This window comes from Acanthochromis polyacanthus, chromosome 17, assembly GCF_021347895.1.
Source record: "Acanthochromis polyacanthus isolate Apoly-LR-REF ecotype Palm Island chromosome 17, KAUST_Apoly_ChrSc, whole genome shotgun sequence".
Classification (NCBI taxonomy): domain Eukaryota; kingdom Metazoa; phylum Chordata; class Actinopteri; family Pomacentridae; genus Acanthochromis; species Acanthochromis polyacanthus.
The window spans coordinates 1,260,362-1,286,307 of NC_067129.1; the positions used below are offsets into that span (position 1 = coordinate 1,260,362).

At 41.5% G+C, this 25,946-nt stretch overlaps 1 protein-coding gene across 10 annotated transcripts in view; it reads right to left on the reverse strand.

Annotated features, from left to right (window-relative positions):
• LOC110958343 (neural cell adhesion molecule 1-like) overlaps positions 1–25,946 on the reverse strand; it is a 301,020-nt gene that overhangs the window by 44,101 nt on the left and 230,973 nt on the right. For 8 of the 10 annotated variants that reach the window (XM_051937339.1, XM_051937334.1, XM_051937335.1 and 5 more), the window contains 5 exons: positions 21,808–21,958; positions 16,050–16,234; positions 15,206–15,302; positions 12,136–12,303; positions 8,248–8,373 (listed from right to left, as the gene is read on the reverse strand). In XM_051937339.1, the coding sequence (XP_051793299.1) occupies positions 8,248–8,373; positions 12,136–12,303; positions 15,206–15,302; positions 16,050–16,234; positions 21,808–21,958 (727 nt within the window). Of the gene's footprint in view, positions 1–416; positions 420–2,609; positions 2,658–6,352; positions 6,368–8,247; positions 8,374–12,135; positions 12,304–15,205; positions 15,303–16,049; positions 16,235–21,807; positions 21,959–25,946 lie in introns of all 10 variants that reach the window. The other 2 variants (XM_051937343.1, XM_051937336.1) reach the window with 2 other exon arrangements.

The following is a 25,946-nucleotide window of genomic DNA, read 5'->3' on the forward strand; positions in this document are numbered from 1 at the left end:
GTGAGAAGAATACATGGAATATAAGAGTTAATCCCATTAGGCATCACCAGCTAACTACAATTAAAAGAAAGTGGCATGCAGCACGACATGTATTCTACTAATTACTGTTTTACATCTATTAGAATTAATGAAGGCACTCAGGAGAAAATAGTCTTGATTCTTTGCAACTGCAATGGAAAATGAGCAAAAAGAATCACAGCTGAGCAGAAGGAAAAGATGAATGGAGAATATGAAGCATCGCTGAAGTCATGTCTGCTTAATGTTTAGTACTTCTCTACGGAAAGACTTGTAGATGAATGAAAAATAAAGAGGCAAAATAAAACTGAACGTGCTTCTCATCTATGGATCTAGATCAACAAATGCCTCGTGAATGATCACTGCTGATCTTATGATCTGGAACTAAAAGAAAATTTTACCTTCTGTTGGCCAGCGAAGACGACATCATCAGCACCATGCAAGAGCCACATGACAAAGTCACATGATGTGCACGGACATGATTGGTTGAGAGGGGGGGGGAAATATAGAGGAGGGGGGGGGGGAGGGTAAGGAGGGGATGGGGGCACATGGGAAACATACGAAACATTTTTGAAATGATGAAAACATGTCAACATAATGAACAAAAAACAAACAAGAATGTTAGAGACAAAATGACAGAACAAAAACAGTAACAAAAAAGAAATACATATTCGATAAACAGATTTGTTTTTCTTTTAACACATATAAAAATATATTTATAGATGTTGCTGAATATATGAAGCACTTGGAGACTTGGTTTTGGTTGTTGAAAACATGCAGAATATCAATAAATAAGCAAACACATTGATGCTGATTTGAGGAAATAGATTAGGCCAACACCAAAACTGTTCACCCAGAGTCGCCTCATGCATTCAGTCAACGGCTTTTTCTCTGTAGTTTTTAGGTTAAAGCCCAATCTGAATTTGAACATTTTAACACTTTAAACAACTAATCAATTGTAAGGAAAGAAAAACACTGCAGTTGTTTTTTTCTGTGTGGGAACAATCAGGGACAAAAAGCAGCATGGAGGACACTCTGCAGCTTTGGGGATGAAAACCATGCCAGCGATGTACACATGATCCACAACACGGCAGACAACAGCGGGAACACATGACGAATCAGGAGGGATAAAGTCTGCACCGGGCGACAATCTAAAAGCACTTGTTGTTCTCAGTGATGTGCTGCTGGCAGACAACACCGAGCAGTTGCCGGAGCAAACACTGCGAACAGCTACATCCAATTTGAATCTAATGGAAAGTCACGGCTGGATCTGATAAATGTTATTAAAAGTGTGTTGGAGGGAAAACATTTGGTTAGCAACAACATGGGGACATATAGCTGTGATACAGTAGAAACATCACGGTTAGAAGGAGCAGCTACACACATTTACTCCGCTGACTAAACACACAAGTCTGTGGCTTTTGTAAACCGCAAATTAAAGCAATAAGATGTCAGGCGAGTTAGAGGTGCAATTAGTTGTACTTTTACTGCACAATATAAGGCTAAAATAGCAGCAGAGGCTTGTAAATGTTGTTGATTTCTATCATTCACTCCTTCTGTTACCTGTTCAGAGCAGCAAGTAAAGTAAAAATACCTCCTACCGGTACTGACATCGTGTCTGACCTAAATGAACATCACAAGAAAGTCTGCAGCAACGGAGCTACAATATGTCGATGGCACGGAGACCAAACAGGGTTTGGTCATCAGAAGATGGAGGAGGAATGGCTCGATTTTCCCTGTTTTCTTTTGGTACAGTGCTGCGTTTAATGTAGACTGTGAGAATGACTTTGAAATGAATCAATTAATTTAGATTAAAGCGATCAGAGAGAGTAAAAATGCTGACTTCCCAACCAATCAGCAACCATATTAATTAGCACTCAATCCAAGATGACAAGTCTAAGTGTGACTAAGGAGTGTAATTGGCACGCTGAATGCATTCGGATGTGGTGTTCAGTTATGCATTGTGGGTTTAAAATAGTCTCGGGGCAAAATTAGTGCTTAGTGACCCTTTGGAGGCTAATTTAAGCCTTCAGTATTCATTTAAGATACAAATAGATCTGTTTTATCTACCATCGGGTGTCAAACAAGTCAGAAAGTGGAAATTATGATAACTTTTATATGGAATATAAAGTGTGAGTAGCAGTTTGTGCTGGAACACCAACACAAACATGTGACACAGTGAGTTGGCTGTAAATCCTACGGATGCTAACATCTACAGCCTCACAGTAATTATCACTTCACACCCGCTGGTTTCGTAACATTTCACAGCAAACTTAGTACAACCTAAATTTATTCCAGTTCCTTCACGCCAAACTCAAGCGTCTGTACTGTGATTTGAACAGTCACATTATGTTAATCACACACAGCTCTAGAATCAGGCGGTTAACCTTCACGTTTTGGCAAATGTTAGTAAAATCAAAATCTGCGAGTACTCAAGCCGGTTAGCTGTTGTCATTCTCCTGTTTAGCTTTGACTACTCTCTATAGGGGGGTTCATGAGTCGGGGCAGAAACACATGAACTTCTACGCCAACTGTGAGACCAAGCAGGTAAGAGACACAGAGGTAGAGACACACTGCTGGGCTGGCATACTCACTACGGGTCATAGCGGTGGCAGCGATAGTGGGCGGTATCGATGATGAAACTGAAAGATGGTGAAAACATCATGAGAGGAGCCGGAGTCCTCGACAAGAATAACTCCGGCTTGGTTATTGTCTCGGTGATAAGGAATTTCTCTGGAACATTCCTGAAGAACAATGACTCCTGTTGTTTTTCTGCATCTATTAGCAGAACCAGTGAGCCAACCGCAGAGTTGCAACAGCATCGATTTCCATGTGAACTCAGACCAATGGGCCCAATTGTACAGTTTAAGTAAACTGATAATACTGCATTGGCAGAGCTTTCTAAATACAATATGCATGGTTTAAAGTTGTTTTCTTGAGGGTTCACATCTGACAAGCTGGAATTTTGACTCCAAATTTACAAGAAAACAATGATGCAATTTGTAGTTTTGACCAAAAAGCCTTAACTGGCATGACTGACAGAACAACCGTTGGCATCAATGTAACATCCATTTACAAATCCACATTTAACGCCTGTTAATCTGAAATAAGTAGCAGTAAGATCTGCATCAGTGTCTCTAGCCAAACCAACTTGGAAGAAATAAATATGAAGGTTTTTAATCTATGATCAGAGTGTGTCTTCCAGAAGGAATCATACATCTCGTGATTAAAAGCTACATAGAACTGAGCGCACCATCGACCACTTCAGACCATAGACTGGCTGATCTTAATCATCACACGTGTAAATCTATCATCAAGCATTTGAAGGAACCTCATGCAGGTTCTATAACTGTTGATCTGCATGAGGTTTGTTTGAGACATCCCTCCTGGATGTGAACCGCCCTTTTAAACCACCCGTTTTGTAGCTTTGCTTTTGTTTACAGCAATTAGTTAATGACAGATAGGTTGACAGTTTTCTGCAAAGTCTAACCCACACTGTTTGAAAACGTAACCACATAAACACGCTACTCTCCTTACACCTGTGCCGCTTTTCCGCTAGCACCTACTCAGCTCGGTTTGTGAGGTTTTCCCTTAAAACGTAGCACCTGGTACTATTTTTGTACTAACTCTGAGTCGGGCCGATAATGTGACAGAGTGCAGGCCTCTGATTGGACAGGGAGTGGCAACACTACATAGCCTAGCTTAGCTGGACTGTATTCCCGTTATAAGGGATATACGGAATACGGTCTAGCCCTCCTCCATTGACACATTTTGACAGGTTTTCAAGCTCCGAGCAGATCAGACCGAACAAATCAGAGCACCAGAGTTAACGATGCGACCGCAACAGAGCGAGGTTTCTCTTGTGCGCTTTCCTCTGTTTTGCACGGGCTGAATTTGTCTTTAAAACCTCAACAAGAAGCAGCTCTTAAAGCTTTTCTTTTTAAAAAGGATGTATTTTTAATTCCGGCAGGCTGTACGATAGAATGCGTAATGCTGCCCTCCACTGTTGAAAGGGAGAGCTTAGATTTTCCTCAGGACCCCTGTACGGCGAAGGAAGCTGTTAAAACTACAAAACATCATGGCGGAAAGACAACTGTTAGGTCGCTTAGTGATTGCGTCACACATGTGTTACGCTGATTGGCTCTCTCCAATTCAAACTGTGATCGGTAGTCCCGCCTCTGGGCTAGATTTGGTTCAATGGAGCAGTTCCAGACTGACTTTATGTGTATTTGTAATACACAATATAAAGGCTGTCTGGTCCCCAGGCAAAACACTACACGCATATATATTTTGATACTTGACAGCAATAACCTGCAGCCATCACAGGCCCGTACATGGGACTGATATGATAACTGAAGCAAACTAGCATTAGCTTACCCTCATACCTCATCTAGTTCGTATCCTCTTGTCTTCAGCTTAATACTGCTGTATCACCTCCCAAACTGTCCTGTGTGTCTCCTGAGGGTTTCAACTTGTCGCCCACAGCTTTCTCTGACTTTCGTCTTTTACTTTGAATCTGACAAAAAGCCGTAGACCGAGAAGCAGCTGTAGCATCACAAACATGTCCTCCATTGTTGCATTGCGTTTGTGTGGAAAACAGCCCAAACCGAGGTGAGTTGAGTCCAGTAGGTGCTAATGAAAAAGAGCCTCTAGTTTTCATGCGTTTCAAAAACTGCTTATCTATAAAACTGAGTGGTTCCAAAGGGAATATTACCCAGCAGCTGAACATGTTCACCAGGAGTTAGCATGTGAGCTGCTATGACCAGTCAGCAACCACATTAAAAACAGACAGGAGAAGTGGATAACCTCCAACGTATGCTTCATAATGATTTGTTTGGTTTCGGTATTAGCAAGACAATGTGCACAAAACTCCTCAGGAATGCTTGAGGAACACGATCAAGAGCTCAGGGTGTTGACGTGGCCTCAAAACTCCCAAAGGATCCTCATGCTACAGTTTGTGTTTTAGCGGTATAAAAGGTAAACTGCACAATGTCAGGCAGGTGGTTTTAATGTTGTAGCTGATCGGTGAACAATTATGATGCCGTAATTATGGTGGAAATCCAGTCCAGTGGCCCTGAGAGCTCTGCACTGAAGAAAACAAATGCAAATAACGAAAACACTAAATTACAAATTCAACAATCCTGATACTGCAAAGTGAGAAAACCTACAACTGAAACGCCGTGGGGTCACCAGCAGATATCTAGAAACTTACACATGACCACTATTGCTGGCAACCATGGCAACAACAAGCATGTCCCAGCCGTGTTCTTCACGTCTTTGTGTCCGCTGAAATGTGCGCTGCTTGTTGTGTTTCTGTCTCTGAAGTGTAATTCAGTTTTTTCTCACTTTGCTTGAAAATGCTGTGTGGAAGATGGAGGATTGTCGAGGTTTTTTTTTTCCTTGTTTGCTTGAGTTTTGTGTATTTGTGTTTCTTTGAGGTGCAATGCATTGAGCTCCAGGGCCACTGTACGTGAAAGCAACGTATAAAAAACCTCTTTTTCCTGTGCAACAGTAAGCTTTATCTGATGAAAGCTGGAGCTCTCCCCCACCTCCAGAAACCAGAAAGCTGCTCCTATTCTTTCTATTTTTATCTCTGTGTCTTAATAAGCCAAATGGCCAAATTACAGTAGCAAGAAAATAAACACATCCTGAGCACAAATGGGATTCCTACAGATTTCTATGAATTAAAGACCTTATGCAAACATGCCCTGCTTTTAACACTATTACCAGGAAATATTATTGTTCCACAGTAATTACCCTATGATACTGACACCTCATTCCTTCTTTCCTGTATTCCTCCTCGTTATCTGAGCGTTCTTTGGATGTCTTATATAACAGTCAATGGCTGATCTGCTGCAGTGAAGAAGTGCAATGCACTTTATACAAAAAGAGAAAACAAAACAGAGATGCTATGAGACGAGGAAGAAATACTAAAGAAGCAGGGGTGGCACTATGGGCTACGGTACAAAAACAAATCATTTACCTGCTACGGTCTGGAAGTATAAGTCATGTATAAGTGAGAAACAAACCTGAAGCCACATTAAAGTAATGGGACGGACTGCCCTCTGCAAAATTAGTACATCAAGTCATGAATGAGCGCTGGTATTTATGTAGGAAATAAAAAAGAAAAGAAAACACACAATTCTGGGGCACTAGATGAGAATTTTTCTGGAATATCATGATCAAGAACGCTGCTACATTCACATTATTGTAGCTTTTTTTCAGTCATCAATCATTAAAGACATGATTTAATATAGATAGAATTGTAAGGGGGGGGGGGGAATGCACTGGAGATGGAGAAAATAAAGCAGACAAGACAGGCAGAAAAGAAACTTACTTGTGAAAGAATAGCCTGAGAAGTCCAATGGAATACAGAACAGATGAAAAACCACGATGAGAAAACAAGAAAAAACAAAGAGAAGACACAAAGACAATGAAATGAGAAATATGATCAATGAAAGAGGGCAGCTGTGTCCTGGCAAACCATTAACCCACTGTCACTCTGCTATTATGGCTTTTTGGACATTCAGCTCACAGAAAGTCTCGTTTCTCTTTGTTCTGCAGTTAACTTTGACTTCCATGATACTGGTACTGTATTAATCTCCAAATTAGAAAATTGTTTTTTAATGACGTTAAGCTCTTGTTCCAGACAGGGATTCAGTGATTCCTGAAAGAGGCACTGGACGTCTCCGTCTGCTGCACTAATGTAGTAGAACCCATTAAATGGCAGTATTTATGCTGTATAAACTGATCCCTCCATGCCAATTTTCATTTCATTTCCTCAAACGATGCATTAAATAAAGTTTGAGCTCAGCCTCAAGTTCATGCATTTTAAAAAACTGTGCTAAATAAATACATGAGAGGGCCATTTTTTTGTAGTTTTTTTTTAGCTGGAACATGTAGAAGTGGGACAAAATCTCTTTTCAGCTTTAGGGACAAAATAAAGAGGGTGCTGAGGAGGGCTTTTCTACAGAGGCAGTGGGGTGATGAAGCACAGATGGAAGCACAACATAGAGGGCGGTACAAACTAAAACAAAGATTTATTCATGACCCTGATTTAAAATGCCGACTGAGAAATAGGTCTGTTGCTTCCTGATTGTGGCCTGGCTAAATGAGCTCACCACGGATCGACAAAAGAAGACTCAAGCCTCAGTTTTGGCCGTGAATTCTTATTTTCCGCAGCAACAATGTCCAATTATTTGGTGGTAGAGGAAAACTAAAATCCTCGAGGTGCTTGTTTTGTACAGGACCGGATCGGCTCGAGTGCAGTTTCTGTCCGTCAATTGGACCCGATTTATACTTCAGTGAGAGAGCATTATGCGACATGAACAAACTCAAAGTCGCGTCGTGCGTCAAGCTGACAGCTTCTGATTGGCGACGGCGGGCGTTGTGCACCTGCTCTTTGCTGTACGGCTGCAGCTGCTGCAACAAAGCTGTGATGTGACGTCTGATTATTCACAGAGAAAAGATTAAGTGATGGGAACGTCAAGGGCGAAGATAAGTTTCTCTGTCGGTGTCATGATGGCTGGCAATGAAAGCAGCTTGGTCAAAAACTTCCCTCGTCTGCCTGACAAGCAGGTATTCTCCTTGTAACTCCTCTCTGTGCCGTTAAGGTGACTTTTCTCCTTTCCTTCAAACACGCTTAAAAAGAAAACTCCCCTAGACCCCCACAGCATGTGGCAATTCATCACGCGCTGCCATCTCCTTCACGAAACACAAACAATCCTTGGCAGGACTCGACCTGTGGCTGCGATATTAAAAATGCACACTGTCACTGAACTATAAATACAGAGATGACACTTCTTCACACTGAAGTATAAATCAGCTTTGAGAATGCACAAGTACTTTGGAGAAAGCGTTGACTAAATCAGCTGAGTTGCGGGCCAAGACTTCACGTCTCTGAAATGAAAGGAGGCATCGAACGCTGCAAACATTCATGAGTCAAGAAGCACAGAACGCTGCTCTGAGACGAAGGATAAAAAGGTGACACTCTGCATAGTTAGCATGGTTAACCAAGCTGGCGTCATGAATTATCGTTCCTTCTGGCCTGGATGGGAAAGGACTGAGCATGGGGGGGGGTTTGGCGTGAGAAGAGAGGAGTGTCGGGGTGAAAGCATCTGGACTCAGCTAGACGTGAGCGGGCGAGGGAGAGTGAGCGTTAGGTTCAAAGCATCGGGGTCAGAGGAGAGCGAACTCAGAACAGGGAGATGAGGAGCGAGCCGAGGCACTTACGGACTGGCTGGGTCTTGAAAGTGCTGGCCGTGCTGCTCTCGCCTTCGCCTTTGCCGTTGATGGCGGACATCTTGACCTCGTAGGTGGTTTCTGGTTTCAGGTCAACGATGGTGATCCTGGTCATGTCTGCGGAAAGGAAGGCGGTGTTATTTCACAAAAGTACCCAAGAAACGCTGAACCAACAGTCGCACAACAGGATGCTGGTTGTTTTTTTGCATGTTTGTGAGATGCATAAATCACCGATGTGGTTGGTTTCACCATACTGTCACCGCATTTATTCTACATTTATTTTGTCCAACAAAAGAAAACCAAAAGACAAAAGGAAAACTCAACAAATGACTGATGATGAGGATTTTTCTTGGAAGCAGAATCTGCAGCAGCATTGCTTTCTCTTTGCTTATTCTCTCTCTTATATTCTGCATAATAAGTCCACCTCCTGGTGTTTGGCTTCTTTTCCATGATCTCCTTCATGTTTTTAATTTATACCGTTACTATTTTATGGAGAATCCAGAAAGACGAGGATAATAATGGGGATCCAAATAAAGTATGAAGAGTTAATAATAAATATGTTTCTGTACATATTATGACTCTTCGGTCTTCCTCATATGGACCTAAGTTCTTCCTTTGGTCCAGATTTCCTCTTCATTGACTGTTTGTTGGCTCATTGTTTGCTCTGGTTGTGCTTTTGTTTGTTTCTTTGGCTCCCTGAGTCTCTTTCACGCTCTTATTGCATCCACTGCCGTCCTTTGTACGACATATACTGAGCAGCAACGAGGAGTTCTTGTTGTCCTCTGAGATAACATCCAACAATCTGCTCTATCTACGTCTCTCCTGAATGAAAAAAACGAGAAAAATCTGAGACAGGAGGTTTAAAAAAAGAACAATTTAATCAGACTGTGGAAGGCAGCAGCAGGGCCATATATATGAATAAGAAACTGGAATGTTCTCCTGATGGGATTATTCTCAGACACTCAGTCACTGAATTTATAAACAGGAAGCAGAATGAGACAAATAGAGGGTTTTTATTTGATCTGATGGAAGCCAGGGAGCACACTGAAGCAAATATATGAAAAACGATCTCCTTTAATTGCAGCGGGGCTTGTTTTGTGGTTTTACTGGTTTAATTGTCAGAAATAAAGGCTGCTGGTGCAACATTTAAATGTACACATGTATATATATATACGTATGTACGACAGAGAGAGAAAGCGTTTACGGTTGCTTAAAGTGTAAATTTCTAATTCTAGAGTGAAAGAATGAAGTTTTGTATTCAGAAAATGCTCCGTTTCTTCTGACAGACACTGTTATTTCCATATTAACAAGGCACTGCTGAGATTTCAGTCAGGATACACACATAGACACTCACTTTGGTCATAAAAAGTCATTTGGCTGATATCTCACTGTGCAACACAAAGAATGGTAATTTCATGGATGAGAACAAATTTGGGCAGTGAAAAACAGCTGAGGAGCATCTTCCCATTACTGGGACTCCATTTATGTCTCAGATTAATGTCTCAAAGAGAAGAAGCAGTTCTAGAATGAACGTATAAGTATAAGTGAGTGCTCGGGGAAACGGTGAATGCAGCTAAAAAGCAGAAGGCCACATCAATTCAGAACGGGGCTTTTAGCACCAACGTGGAACTAAAAAAAAAGAAAGAGCTCACATTCATTCAGTTGGTTCTCTGCTGCTGCTGTGAAAGGTCAGATTCACAAGCAAACGCTACAGAGTCCACTCATTCAGCACGTGTTAATGATTGTGTTACTGACTGAATAAAGACGAGTGCTTTTCTGACATCTGAGAAAACTGTTAGAATTAAGGCGCTATGATGAGATTAACTGTCGTATTTATTAAAGCACCAAATAAAAAGGACAAAACTAAAGATGTTGGGCACATTAAATAAATGTTCTGGGATATTTTTACATGTGCATCTCAGACACACAATGGAGAGGAATGTCCTTTCATTTGTGGAGCGAATTATTCATTAAAATGATAAAAAAATAAAAACAAAACCTCCACTGCATTCAATGATTTTTTAAATTTCTGTTTATCTGCGTGAATTCGTTCTGCAATAATTAAAAGCTGCAGTCAGTAAATCCAAAACCTAAAAATGGAAAACACCATTTATCTCACTACCAAGTGCTGCCTTGTAGTTAATGTATTGTTCTGTGCAGCAGACTTCCACTGCTCTCCTAAAAACCACCAGAAACACATCAATCAGACCCACTGCTGCTCTGATGGACGCCGTGCACTCACCGGAAGCTGCTGCTGTCGTTACAGCAAAGAGAAGACGACACGTTTGAGTCTGTTTGCATCACTAATGCAGCTAGAATGTATGTATTACTGCTTATATAGACTCTATTTATCTAATGCATAGAATAGAGGAGATGAAATGTGGTTTACAGGCTCCAGAGAGGACGTGCAGCTCGCTGTTTGTTGGTGTCTCCACAGTATGGATCCACAGTGATGGGTGTGGTATCTATATCTGGCAGTACTGCTGTTAAACATGTGATGGCAGCCCTGGTTCACAGTGCACTGAGAGACACAACAGCCTTTTTATTGACACAGATCAGCCACTGGATAACCCAGCATCAGTAAAAACATTCCTCCGTGGCGTGTTCATGTGGGTTCCTGTGTGTTTTATGAGGGGGAGCAGCTGACGTAGCCGAATGAGATATTTCTGGTCACATCTACTGCTGGTAGGTGGATCCGTGTGTTTGTTGTTTGCTGGATATTCTTGCGTGACAGGCAGCTCTCGGGCCTTGAGCTGACAGCAGAGCCTGTCAGCCTCTGACTGATACGTCCCGCGTGGCAAACGGGACCAAAACCATCCAGATTTGTAAAGAGCCACAAACCCTCGGTGGGACGGGGATATTATCTGGGGCCTGTCACTGTCTGAGCTGACTGTCATTTAGGCTACAGAGTTCCACCTCTCTCTCCCCGACACCAGCGACTGTCATGTTTGGATTAGCGGTTGTTGCTGGGAGGAATGTGTTCTGCATGTTCCAGCTGTGCTTCCTAAAATAATAGCAATGATTAAAATGAATAACAGCAGTGAAGTTTTAATTCCTACAGAAACACAAAGTAATGTTACACCTAAATATTGGTTTTATGGGTGTTCTTAGTGTCTTGTGCCTCAAGCTGGACAGAATACGATGTAAATATTGTGTTTTGTAGCAATGAAAAGTCATGCTGCATTTAATACAAGCACTTTCTCTTTGCACTGGAACCATTAGAGACGATACACAAAAAGTAGGAAGAAGAAACAAGATGTGAAAAAAATCGATCAAGACCAGTTTATGCACAATGACTAAACTGGTATATAGGGCTGCAATGAACAATTATTATTATGTAGATTATTTTCTCAGTTGGTCATTTAGTTGTTTGGTTTTTAAATGTCAGAAAATGGAGGAAAACACCAATCAGTGTTCAAAATGAGAAACCACAACCCAAAGATATTCAGTTTACTGTCACAGAGGAGGAAAGAAACCAGAAAATATCCACATTTAAGAAGCTGAAATCAGTCTTTTTTGATGCTTTTCTTTTCTCAAACCTTTGAAAAGTTGCAGCTCTGCTCCTTAATGGACGATATTTGGTAACAGACTCGGTGGAAGCTTCATGTTTCAGAGGAATGTTAAAGTCAGATGTGCCATTTGATGCCAAGGATTAAATTTCAGTGGGACTCAGGTGCAGCTGATGCAGAAAACTTTGACCTGAGAGTTAACCAGCATCAAGACTTAATTAAACATTAAATCAGTAGAGATGTGTAGCAGTAATCTGATGCTAAAAAAACAAATCCTAACGGCTGTGAAATGATGACTCCATGTGTTTGTCATATTCCAGGGGAGGCATCAAAGCACTGAGCTTTTTGTGAGGAGCGATGAGTGGCTCACCGTCCTCGGCGTCGTACTCCCTGCCGCTCCATTCCTGCCCCAGCGAACGCCATTCCACTCTGTACTTGATAATGGGCACTCCACCCATGGAGACCGGCTCCTCGAACTCCACCACCGCTGTGCTGGAGAAAGGTTCCACTTGTTGGATTTCTGGCGATGATGGAACCTCTGCAAGCAGAGAAAAAATGCACATTATTATTTTTTCTATTTTTAAAAGCGAGCACTTAGAAAAGCAAATGAACAAAGCAAATGTTAGCTTTACTTAAAGAATCAGGATTTAATAAACTGATGGAAGATAAGTTATGTGAGAAGAACTTTGTAAAATCTTCCTGACAATTAAACTAGACTGTGTGTTCCTGTAGCAGTAGTTTCTATTATTCTGGTGTCCTACATCATCTCTCTTTCTGTAAATCTCCAAACGTTCTGTCTTTGGATGGCGGTCGTTTGGCTTCCAAACCGTCGGGTGACATTTACCACAGGGTGAGTCATTCCTCTAGATAACCATCAGCCACCACTGACTTCTACGACAAAGATCCTCTCTGACATCCAGAAGACGTCAGCAGAAATGATTTCAAACCTGCAGAAACACTGAACATCTTTGGATAAAATTTGCAATTATCACCCCAAATCACAGCTAAAGAAACTATTTTCTGGAACTGTGAACCTTCCTGCTAGAAAATAGACATTTAGTCATTTGACAAATACTAAATTACTTCTTACTTTCATTAAAATATACTTAAATGTAACGGACCAATGGGTAACAGGTAGAACCAAATAAAATGCAATAAATGTGTGTGTGTTTTATATATATGTGTGTGTGAGTCTGTAAATGCAGTCTTTGTGCTTTTAAACAGGGTGACAGGAAGTTCAGTGCTCCATATGTGGGCCTTACCAAACTTTCCATGTGCTCGGGCAGGGAGGGGATCGCTTTAAAAGTCATTAAAGCAGCCCCAAAGTCTCTGGTCACCAAATTACTGAAGATATGTTCGGCATGCCTGAATGAGTTTCCAGTGACAGTTTTAGCTCACGCCTTGAGATGCACTTTGATTCATAATTACAGGGCCGAGCGACGGAGTCGGAGAACTGGAGCGCCCCACAGAAGTCAACTTTCTTCTGTAGACGCTGTAAAGCTGTTTTCAATCTTTAATGATGATCATCAGTCTGGGAGCTGGGAGTTATACCGTCAATTAAATTCTGCTCTGATGCTTTTGTCTGCTTGCAATCATTTAAAAAAACACAACAACTTGTCACACAGAACGGTCATGGTTCCTCCAGGATAATTGAGATTGAGTTGTGAGAACCTCTTGTGTTTCTGTCAAGTTAAAGTTTCCATTTCCTCACAAGAAAATCAGTCTATTGGACAAATTACTGACAACATTCATGCTCCCCAGAGGATGTGTCCCTTTGAATGCACTTAGATTTCATAAAATCTAATCTAATCTAGTGCAAATATCTCAGTGCTATTGCTGAAGCGCTTAAGTTGTGCAAACTTACATATTTGTTTTTGCACAATTCAAATGCTTAATCAATGGTAAAATCATATCACTGGTAACATTCATGCTCCCCAGAGGATGCACTCTTTCTGACTCCATCTTTTACCTACTGCAGCAACATCACCAAGGAACATTTTCTTTAGCACAGTTCAGGTGTTTTATCAGCAGCAGAATCAAGCTCAGGGGATGTATTTATCACGTCCTGTCATCTGTTTAGTTGTAGTGGATTCTGCGCGCTCTAGGGGTCGCTAGTGAGACTTTGCTTTAATCTTCTCTGAATCCAGGTACTGAAGTCTCTGATGCTACGAGAAATTACAAAGCGTCCCTGGACTTTTATATCGCTGCTGAAAGGCAAAGGAATAAATAAATTATCAGCCCATTTATGAACGTCTGTAACTTCCTAGAGCCACTCACTGCAGCATCAACCACATGGAACTCTGAAAACGTGTCTGACTTTCTAATGATAAATCCACCTGTTCTGGGCAGCACACCTTTAAAAATGGAAATCACCTTGTTTCCCTCACGCTACATGTCAAGCTATCTCATCTCAGATCATGGTGGAAAATAAGGCGCCAAGACGTTTTTATGAGGTTCTGTTTTGGTCTAAGTCAGTTTGGAGGGGGTCACTTTAGGCATGCCGATCAGTTCTGCAGCAAATGAGAAAGCAGAGAGAAGCAAAGAGCCTACAGGATATTACACAATGGCAGCACAGGGTGTTACCACAATTAATTCGACCACACCGCATTCAGACAAGGTCCTGAGCGACCTAGCACTTCTAATGGGCCCAAAGCAATCTGCATACCAAATGAAGCTAACACAAACCAAACGCAGCCCAAAGGAAATACGACTTAAAGGGCAGCTCCACTGTGATTTCTTTATTTTTTACCTCATTTTCTGTCTAATCTGCTCATGTTTCTGCATGTTGTCCAGCTTTATTTCTTATTTATACTGCATGCTGCTCTTGGGACTTCTCACACACAAACGCAGTTTAGTTTTTAATTTGATAATTATCTCAAGGGAAATACCAACTTCCTGATTCCACATTTATCGGTGCATGTTTCAGACCTACATGCAGCGATCATAAATACGGACAAAACCCATCAACAAATTCACCATGAACTCACAAACTGCAGCGTACATTCATTACCTCTGGTCTTTACGGCTCCAGAACCTGTTCATTCCCCTTAGTAAAAGTTCCCTTTACTGTCTGCAGCTGTTGGGAGGATTTCATGCGTAGATTTCACATCGCCTCGCTTCCTAATGTGGCTTCAGATTGACTTTAAACTTTTATTTGATATTTGATGGGCCTTCCTCCTGGTTTTACTGCTGAGCTGGTAAACCATTTGGTTCTGGATGGTTGGATTCATACTGAGTAGAACCCAACTGGATCTGAGGTGAAGACCGGCATGAGATTGTAGAGTTGATGTTTCTTTGCAGAGTTTGACAGAACTTGGGATTCTTCTTCGGTTTTCCACAAATTTAGGCTTCTAAAATAAATTCCCTTTTAAACATTTTGTTCTATACTTTCAATTTTGTCGCATATTTCCGATGGCGGGCTTCATTTCTGGTGAACAAACCTGCTTGGATGAGGATGAACTCCTTGGATTCGGCGCCCATCACGTTGGTCGCTGTGCAGTTGTAGCTGCCAAAGTCATTTTGAGAATCAGGGGTAATCTGAAGGACAGAAAATGACACAAAAACACTGAAAAACATCAGAAACACAAAGTGACTACATGCAGAAACACGGTGTTTCTCTGATCATTAGTCCATGTTTTAATACCATTCAGCATTGTGATTCCTCTGTAGGTTAGTTGGTTTGCAGATGCACAGATTGTCTAGGAGCCAATAACTGCACATTGGTTCATTAACACAGAATCTCAATAGCATCCCTTCTATTAGAATTCATTTAAAGCTGGTCTGGAACATCTTTAGACTTTCATGTTATCACTCAGGTCAGTGTCTGATCTCACTGGGAGCATGTTCATGTTAAATATTCATAAGTTACCAATACATTGTTTATTTCAATGATTTCATCACAGCATAGCAGAATAACTCAACTAGAAATTATAGAGGTTTGTTCAGGAAACAGATTGTGATTAGAACTGCTTCTGATGGTTTGATCTTTATCTGCTGAACAACTACAGCTGCTGCAGACACAAAACCTGATCATATTTGAAAGATGACATCAATATGATGCAAAAACACGTCTCTTTATGGGTCATTCTGCCTCAACACACCGAAAGCTCCACACCTGACCATCTTCAGTTTGATTCTTTGAAACAGTTTTTACATGTTGGACCGACTATAAATGCACAGAAAAAAATGGCCAGGCATGAACTTCTTCTCATATTTGGTCCATTGAGGTGAATGAGCCTTTGTGTGTCAGTATAAATGATCACACAGACAGCAGGTGAAGCAGACCTCCAGGTAGCTGATGGTGGGCGTGTTGTAGACCTTCATGTTGGTGGTGTTGGCGTTGGGCAGCTGGAGGCCGTCTCTGAACCAAACCACTTCAGCTCCTGGATGAGCGTCCACCTCACAGCTGATGTTGGCCGGGTTTCCCTCCCACGTGTACACCGTCACTGAACCCAGGATCTTTGGAGCATCTGAAGGAACAGGAACATGTTTGGACCACATCATCTGAACCGTTCATTTCTTCAGTCTGGCTCAGCTGTGCAGGACTCAACATAATCAAGCCTCAGATATTTATCTAATCAGCCAAATATGAGCAGAATATTCACTATTAGAAGAGTCTGACGTCCATCTGACGAGTCTCTGCAACTGAGATCATCACTAACTTTTTTAGCATTAGCATAATAATCAAGCCAGTCAAATCTCTGTAGGAAAATGTGGGACTGATAGGAATGAGTCATCTGGATATGAGCTTATTAAGTCTTCTATTGCAGGGAAGCAAGGAGAGTCGTTCCCTGAAGCTCTCTTATCACTGCCACCAGTGAGATGCTTCACTTGGAAATCACTGTAATGAAAAAAGATATTTAAAATGCACTCTCACAGGCACTCATCCCGATGCTGACAAAAGCTGCAATTTTACAGAATGCTAAACAAATGCTGAGTGCAGTCTGACGGCTGTGTTTGGGTTCTATAAGTTTAATGTCTGTTGATGATATCCATTGAAGCTGTACAGCCGAACTGAACTGGTTTTATTTACCTCGTGAGAGAAAGTGAATGCAGGATGCTCAGAGAACTCCAAACATTTACATCTCATCGGGCCGTTAATTCCAGTCTAACAGGAGTACAGTCATGAATCAGGAAGAGCACGGAGTGGGCAGAAGTAACAGAGCTGCATCCTGTCAGGTGTTCCAGGAGTTTCAGCCGGTTCATTTCTGTCACTGCTGCTGCAGAGCTCCCATATCAGAGCGCTATCATTCATGCAGTGGAAGACCCATTTAGAAAGCTGTTTGACATCCTCATTGAGCTGAATCCATATCATGTGACCGAGGCCTTGATTTCTGACACCAGAACTGAGAAGGTAGCGGCTGCTTCCCTGCATCGTTTCCCTTTTTATACATCTTGCAGTGAAGTCTGCTTTGTTTCCTGAGTGCTACGAAACGCTGCGGCCCCTGACACTGCCGGGCTTTACTCCTGACCCCGGATCCTTGAAAACTCTGCAGTGTGACGCTGCTGGGATTGATGGACACGACTGAGTCAATAGATGCTCCATCTCCTGCAGCCCTGATTAGACTCTCACTCCTTCTATCAATGCTGCTTTTGGGTCTCATTGACTCACCACAGAGCCTGTGACCTGCCTGTTTGATTTCTGCAGCCTTCCAGCCTCGTGGAGGAGAAATTATTGCCAATAAGAGGATTGTGTCTGCTGGTGGTGATGATGCAGAAAATCAGAGCAAAGACAGAACTACAGATTGTATAAAATGGGGACAAGAATGAAAGCAAGCACAGTGCATTTAGTAGGAATAGAGGAATGTAGTGTCGTTTAATAAAAGAAAATTAATTACAGATTATTTCTCAGTGGCTCCAGATATACAGAACATGCAAATCTGTGCTCAAGTTTAAATCAATTCCTTGTGCAAAGTCTCAAAAATAGAGCAATTCACTGAGTTTTTCTGAGTGATTAACACTGATTATATACTGCAGATACACAGAGTTATTTCTGCATAAGTTTTGTATGCATCTAACTGCTGGATGCAGTACGTGCACAGTGCAGGAAAATTAAGAACGTGTTTATTTTCTAGATGTTGCTCATGAATGCTGAATTGTGACGTTGGCGCTTCTGCTTTTAGAATTTTATTTGAATAGATTCAAAGACTGAATAAAGGTCAGAAATACACATAAAGAGATAAATGTGGACTTCTAAGTGACATTTAATGTACATAGTATTTGGTTTACATATAAATACTGCATAGTTCTTATTCTTCCTTGTAAATTAAAGATACTTTGGAAATATCTTGGTAGTTTTTTGGCCACATTGTTTCTCTGCAGCCTCAGTATTAAAGCATCTATTTGTTAAAAATGCAGAAACACATTTAAAAGTTGGTAAAAGTGAAGCTGGAATTGGAATTTGGAAGCCGACAGGACTGAGGTGAGGACGAACGAAGGGACCTGCTTGCAGCTCAAACAGCGCTTTCATTAGAAATTCATGCTAAACAAACTTCAAGCGCCGACAAAACGGAGCTCAAACAGAGAAGACATCCACACTGTCCTATCAGTCCTTTAGCAGCAAACCCAGATCCTCTCAGCCCGGCTAATGGGATCATGCTGTGCGGCAGATAGGAAGTTCCACGCTTAGATAACGTCTTCATTGTGTGAGTGGGTGAGTGGTGATAGAGAGGACAGGGACTGAAAGCTGTGCTCAAGACAAAGCACCTTTTCTTATCGATAATTGCTTGGAAACAGTGAATCAGCTACCTGATTATTCGCTGATTACTCGAGCTAACTGCGAGCCCTCAAACAACTCTATCAATGCTGCGTTGTGATTGTATCTCTGAGCAAATTGGGAGTGCATTGAGAGCAGGGCTTATTAATCCAATTAGGATTCATTGGTTATATTTTTCTCCTTTTTATTTAAATCAAGGTAACATTTGATAGATTTCAAATGAGATCAAATACGGTTTGGCTTCCATCCAGTCTTTCTAAGCTGTTCTGAGTTTGGTGGTGATGGGAAGATTCCTGCAGAGGCGTCACCAGGGAGCAGATCCTGGACTATCAGGGTGCTTCTGTTTATGAGCTGAAGCACATTAGAGATGAATTTCAGCAGTAATCTACCAAATGAGACGGTAACTCTGCCACTAGTCTTCCACTGCTGACGCTCACATGTGCTGTCGGTCATTCACATGCAGATAAAACACGGAATGATTTAGCGTGGTGTAACCTTCAGAGAACGTTCTGGTCGTGCTGCGGCTCACTGTTCAGATCCAGCTGGGCTTTAATGCATGTCATCTCTCACACAAACATCTCACACAAACATCCCGACTAGAAGAAATGAAGACGGAGTAAACGAGAACCCGAAAAGCCACGGCACCCCTGAAGGTATGTCAGAGCGGAGACCTTTGTTTCCATGGCAACAAATCACAGCGGAAACTCTGCTCTCTCTCCGTCTCCACTACTGGACCGTTTATCCACCGGAACAGAGGCGGCTGCCCAGACACCGTCTCCTCAGCAGGTTTATGGTCTCTTCAAGCGCTTCCTATTTTAGGATTTTCCACTTTGACTCTGTCATGATTTTATTGTATAAATTTATATTTAATGCATCTATGAACTGCAGGATTAACTGAACTAATAGTAGGAATATAAATGTAGTTCAGCAGGTAAAGCTGGTGCTTCATCAGGTTTTTGAGTTCTGATTTATGTCCAAATACTAAATTATACAGCTTTGGGCTCCTCATGAACGTTCTAATGGAGCTTGGAATGAATAAGAAGCTGCTTCAACAATAAGAGGATAAATATATAAAAGTGTGTACAATTATATAATAATGGTAATTTATGGCAAAACTTATTAAAACCGAGTGGCACCATGCAGGGAAGTTACAGGACCTGATTTCCTGTGAGGGTGAAAGTTGGCCTTTCTTCCTGTCACCGTGGTGGAAGATATTTCAGTGTGAGGACAGTCAGAGGTTCACATTCTTTGAGCACATTTCCCATTTCTGGAAGCATTTATGATGACACTGACATGCAAGCTCAGCGGTGGGCTGTACACGTCCTTTATGCCGCTTCGCTTCAGTCCAGGAAGGACTCTGGAAAGTTCTGATTCTTCAGGAACTGACTTCAGCAAAAAACAAACAAAGTAACTTCCACCGATGTCGTTATTATCTGTAACAATGTTAACGTCTGATAAAGTCACCGTAACATGAGTGAAAATCTTTGAAACCAATCAATCAATAAATAACAGTAATAAGGAAATATTCCTTAGAATCTAAATGTGGCAGCAAACATCTGCTCTTGTGGCTTTTTCTTGGTTTATACGCCTCTTTATTTCCCTCAAAATAATGACTTTTTCTTCTGTTTCATCTCAATATGATCGAGAAGAGACTTCAGTGTTTTCATTACAGCACAGGGCTGGAGTTTCTTGCTGTGAATTCATCTGTTTAACATGATATTATGGGATTGTGTTCAGTGTTGGAAACCACCTGTTGTTTTCTTTAAAAAGTCTCCACTGCAGCCTTTCACCACCGATTATTAAATCTGAATCTCACCACAGTAGTTAAATAATCACAGCATCCTCTAGAAGACAGCTTTAATATTTTAGCGGAATTCATTTCATGCAATAAAGATTAAAGAAAATGACTAAATTCACACTAGATGGCTAAAAAATCTCTAAAGTTTTCATTGTTTTGTGCATAAAGTCAACAGATAATTCAAACTAAAATGTCACGAAACAATACTGAAAAAGAGAACAAATGTAAAGAGACCAGAAGAAACCCATCTAGGTGCTGAACAAAGAGGAATAAAATGAGAGAACCGCTGTTAACCGGCTGAAATCCATAAAAGAACCGTCTGTTACAAACTTAAGAAGAAAATGTTGTCCGGTTCTAGCAAGAAGAGCAAAGCAGGAGGCAGAAACAGCGGTCAAAGTGGTCCAATAACTGTTTTTAAAGCTGTGTCAATGAAATGCTGCTTCAGAGTCATTTAATGGCAGTAAAATAAGACGTGGAGTAGATCTGGTTGGGGTTGAGGTCAGAGGTAGACGGTCATTTGTCGTTACTGAACAACATACGACAGCAAAAAAAACAACCAAAAACTGCATTCTGATAACATCCAGCGTGACTTGAATGTCATTTCGGTGATTTTATGATTCCAGGCTGATCTGTGCAGAAAGTGTTGACTTTACATTCAAACTTCTATTCATCTGCTGGAAGAAGCTGCTAGAATCCATCTGGAGACGTAACAACAGTCTGGTCCGTCTCTGTGAAACAAGCTCCAGTTTTTGGTAACAACGGTGAAATCTTTAAGCTTTTTCTCCAACATTTAACCACCATTTACATAGAAATAGCTTCAGAAGATGCTGAGAGAATCCAGGCAGCTCCAAGGCAGGTTAGTCCTTAAATAAATAGAGAGTCTTAAGTTTCTCCTGACTGGAAGAACTGCTCTCCTGCTCTGAATCTGTTGCTGGTGCTATAGATTTCTCTGTCTTCAGGTGGAATCGGCCGTTAATGAACAAAGCCTGAGAAAGTTCTGCTGTCAAAACCGTTTTTGGAGCGAGAGGAAAATCCGTGCCTGAGCAGAAACAGACACGTTGAGAAAACATCTGCGCTCCGACTACTGACAGAACAAATAAATTAGTGGTGGAATGAAGACAGCATCACAGCCTGATGACACAGAGAGCTGATCCCAGTCAGAGGAGAGAAATTTTCAGTCCACCAGTCGTCACTAACAGCTGGAACTTCGTGACGTTTCATTGAAGATCCTCAGCAGATGCAGAAACACGAGCCACAGATCAGAAAAGACAGATGTACGTCTGCTGCAAACACTCCTCAGGGAGAATTCTTTTACTGAGCCTTTATGTTGGGACTTTCATTTAGATTTCTCTGCAGTTCAGCATTTTGGGAAATGCACGTGAATGTGTGAGCGACATGAAATGTAAAAACGACGACAGTTTATTAAGCGGACGTCAACAGTGACAACAGCTCCTATTAATTCTAGATCTGGTCAATGGGTGAATTCTAGCAGCAGGCTGAAGGAGACGCGTGTGGAGGTGAAGACTTACAGCGAACTTCCAGGTACATGTGCCGGTTGTCCTGACCGATGGAGTTGCTGGCGGTGCAGAGATACTGGCCGGCGTACGTGAACTGGACGTTCTTCAGGGTGAGGGAGGAAACCCGGGCGTGACTGCGAACCACGACGTTTTTATCAAGGCTCTAAAAACAGAAGAGGAAGACATTATTCCGACCTGTAAAGCAGCTCGTTTTCAACTCTCAGCGACTCTTTCAGCTTGTTAATGAGAGGTTTGTTTTATGTATTTGTTGGTGTAAACATTGGAGAAAAGAGAGAGAAAGGAGAAGCTAGGAGGTTATGGGGTTATATATGTAGTTTGAACAGGATAAATTAATAGAAGATGAACTGGAGACTAAACTCATCAACTCACAAACCAAAGAAACTGGGACTCTATTGAACTGCAAAGATGAATTTTGAATAGTTTGGAAGCTGTTAGCAGATACAACTGGTGTTATTTTGCAGTTTCTCCTCCCATTGTGGAGTGAGTTCTGCAGACATGACACCAGCCTTATCCTCTGAATGTGGATGGAAGCAGATTAAAGTTCAGGGTCGAGGTGAGTTCATGCGTGCATCAGTTTATGAACATAAAACACTTCCATGTCGGTGGTAAAATCCTACAAACACACGGCTCAGATCCAGCTCCCTGACCTTCATACATCCACACAGCGGACCAAACTGAGAAACTGTCCCTGGATCGACCTGGAAATCACTAAGTGGTCACTGAACTGCCTCCTAAACTGCTGGAACACAACGATTGCTGGCCGGGGCCATTTAACGGTGTGGTTGCAGGTTTCCATGCGGTCTAATTGCAGTTGGAACAAATGGCTTGTTAAATCTCACTTTTATTTTCATTAGCAGATCACATTTATTCGGCTACCTCCTGAGCTGAAGCTGCTGTTTAGTCGATACGCTGAGGAGATGTTGCTCGGAGCTCTGCACAGGTCGACATCCGAGTTCACCCGCTGACCTCGCTAGCTGCTCTTTAAACCGTGGATTACAAACTAGCTGGATCTCTGCTGTCCCCCAACACAAAGACGAGGCCAAAGGACAGAGCGTTCTGTTCTCAGAGGCATTTATCTGACCACTTTTACATGCAGCATTTAGCAAAACAAAGACTGAAATATGTTTTGAGAAGACATTACTATTACAGTAGAGAGCTATAAAATGAATAATAAAGCATCAGGCCTGACAAAAACTCTGTTAAAAATACATCTCCTGTTCCCTCTGGGCGGCACACAGTTCACCCCAGCAGGGAGAACACGGACATCTTCCATTCTAGCTGCTGATCTTCTATTAATATTTGAGCCATTCGAGCTGCTCGGGTGTTTCTGTTTTATTAATAATTGAATGATATTTGTTGTTTCAGTGTTCTTCTTTACGGAGCAGCTGATGCAGATGTGGCAGAAATATTTATGCTGTTTACTGAGGATCTGAGGGAGTGTCCTGGAACACTTTGAAAGGGCACCATTAATCTTGTGGTGCTGCAGAAACAGAAAGAGCTGTACGGTGCACACTGCCGGAATGGAAACAGGAAGAAGGTTAATAGAGAATAATACTTTAATGATACAACAGAGGTGGAAGTGAACAGGCAGACCTTTACGCAGGATTTACTCGTTAACTCCGATGAATCCGTTTAATTACACAACTGTGATTTGTCATCAGATTAGTCGTAGAGCAGAAGGAATGGAACGATGGTTTTAGTTTGGACGGCTCGTGTCGTCGCTGCTGCTCTGCTTTGCAGGAGGACTGACACCGTTACATAACCTGTCAATACATGTGTTCTGCTGTCATCCACTCTGTACTCAGAGTGTTCTACAGGAGAGGAACTGAAAGACATCATCTGCAGCCGGCGTCTGTCACAGATGAAGCACAAACACACTTCACTCTTTCTGAGCACCGCTTCTACGTTCTCACTAAATTCAGAGAAGCTCTTCTCAGAAACCGAGCTGTAAAAACCTTTTAGACTTTAAGGAAAGCTTTATTTGGCCAGTATTTATATCACTACTACCTGAATGACAAGATGCCAACGCTGCATTAACCTCCTGAACCCTAAAACCCTCCAGCACGTTTGACTGGGAAGTCGTCTTTAAAAATTAATTCTTCTAAATTACACCATTTATCAGAGCCAGAAAAAGTGAAACAGAAAGAATGATCAGATTTCTAGCAGCTAATCTGTGACATCTGTCAGGAAACTGAATCAAATCTAAAGTTCAAGTTGTGATATTTCAACAAAATCCCGTTATTCTAAAAGCCTCATAAAAAAACAAACAAAAAATGCCAAAGATAAATTAGTGGCTTTAACCAGACTATCCAAAAATGGTATAAATTCTGTACAACCAAGAAGCCCTGAGTGACTCAGCTGCAACCAACAGAAAGCAAATACATTTACTGGTTGTAGATTGTTGTTGTACAGTTTGTAATTACTGTTGTTGATTTTTATGCCTCTGTATAGCGTCCTTGAGTTCCTTGAAAGGCGCTTTAAATAAAATGTATTATTAAACTATCTGTTATATTCAGAGTCGCTCTGTGTTTCCACCACTGTAACGTCTGCAGGCGCACAGAAGAACGCCGTGCATGTTGACTGCTTATTTACTTTAAATTTTTTGTAAAAACTAATTAAAGAAAAGTATGTTTACTTTTTCTTTTTTGTATTGATTCATGGCATTATGTCTTTGCTTTGCTGCACATAAGACATTTCTGAGTACCTCTGGCTCTGGTTGTGTAGTTTCCATAGAAGAAAAATGAGCCAACAGTGGACAAAAATGTAAATTAAAAGGGCAAAGAAAAAATTTCTAAAAGTTGTTAAGGGTTCAGGAATTATTGACACATGAAACACAAAACCGCGACTAGACAAAAAAAAACAGAACAAACAAAAACTGTTCATATCGGTGTCCTAAAGGTGAAAATGCTGCAAAAATGAACAAAAAACACTGGAAAAATCTAGCTGAATACAAAAAATAAATACCAGGTAATAGGGAATAAAGCATATTTGCACAAACACCACAGTAGCACCATTATTTTTGGAAGGACTTTTCGACTGAGAAACACTAAGCGCTGAGCCAACGACGTCCTACAACGACCAGAACATCCAGAAACCTCCTCATGATGAACGCTCTCCCAGTTTGGGATCCGGTTCCTTGAGCAGAAAGCTGCACATGAATCCATGGACTTCAGAGAGGACCTGAAGGCTGAACTGACCTCCTCCAGACACTAAACAGTCACAACTACTGGGAGTGGTCCTCATCTGCTGGTCAAGTCAAGAATGTTGGGGGTTAAGACCGACTATGAATCTACAAGACGATGTCCTCCATTTGACCCGTTCAGCATTTCATCCTCCCTCTCTGTCTCCCTCCTCATTTCCTGTTACCTCCCAACTTTTTTAATAAATCTATGACACACCAAAGAAACAAACAAATGCCTCATAAAAAAAACTCCTTATCAGGAAGTAGTCAAACTTCTCAAAGAAATTCCAAGTTGCACTAAAGTTCATAAAGGCGGCATGGAAACAGGGAACTTTTCAACCATTTCATTTATCTGTAATTGCTCTCATTGAATAGATTTTTTAGTTGCAGAAAAAAGAAACATGCCTTCCTTCCATTATCCACTTGTAGCAGCAACACTCAGAGTCGTATTATATCTCCTCATGGTCAATAAATGCAAATACAGAGCAAATACACTGCTGTGATACGACCTTTCCTGGTTTTATGAGGAGTACCTGAAGAGCTCCACAGAGCAGGTTCTAACTGGTTTAAGTGTCAGGCAGCTTTCTGAAGTGCACCACTCAGTGAAATAAAGACACGGTGGAAAGGCGTCGCAGTTGTATTTCACACATTATCACCTTTCATATTACATTTTAGCATCATGGCTGATCATATAATACCTTGTTAGGGCTGTTCACTTCTACTTCAGTCAGTGACAAACGCAAACAAGGTGAAAAGTCTGTTCAGTGATTTGTTTGGTCAGCCCTGTGTTAATAGAAATACACTTGTAAAGACCCTGCATGTCATGGCAGTCTAGGGTTTCCAGTAACTCCTATGTCTTTAATTTTCTGTGATGGAATCATTGAAATACATCGGCTTTGTCACAAAAATTCCATCACGCATTTCGGTTCTTCCACAGATCTTCTGGAAA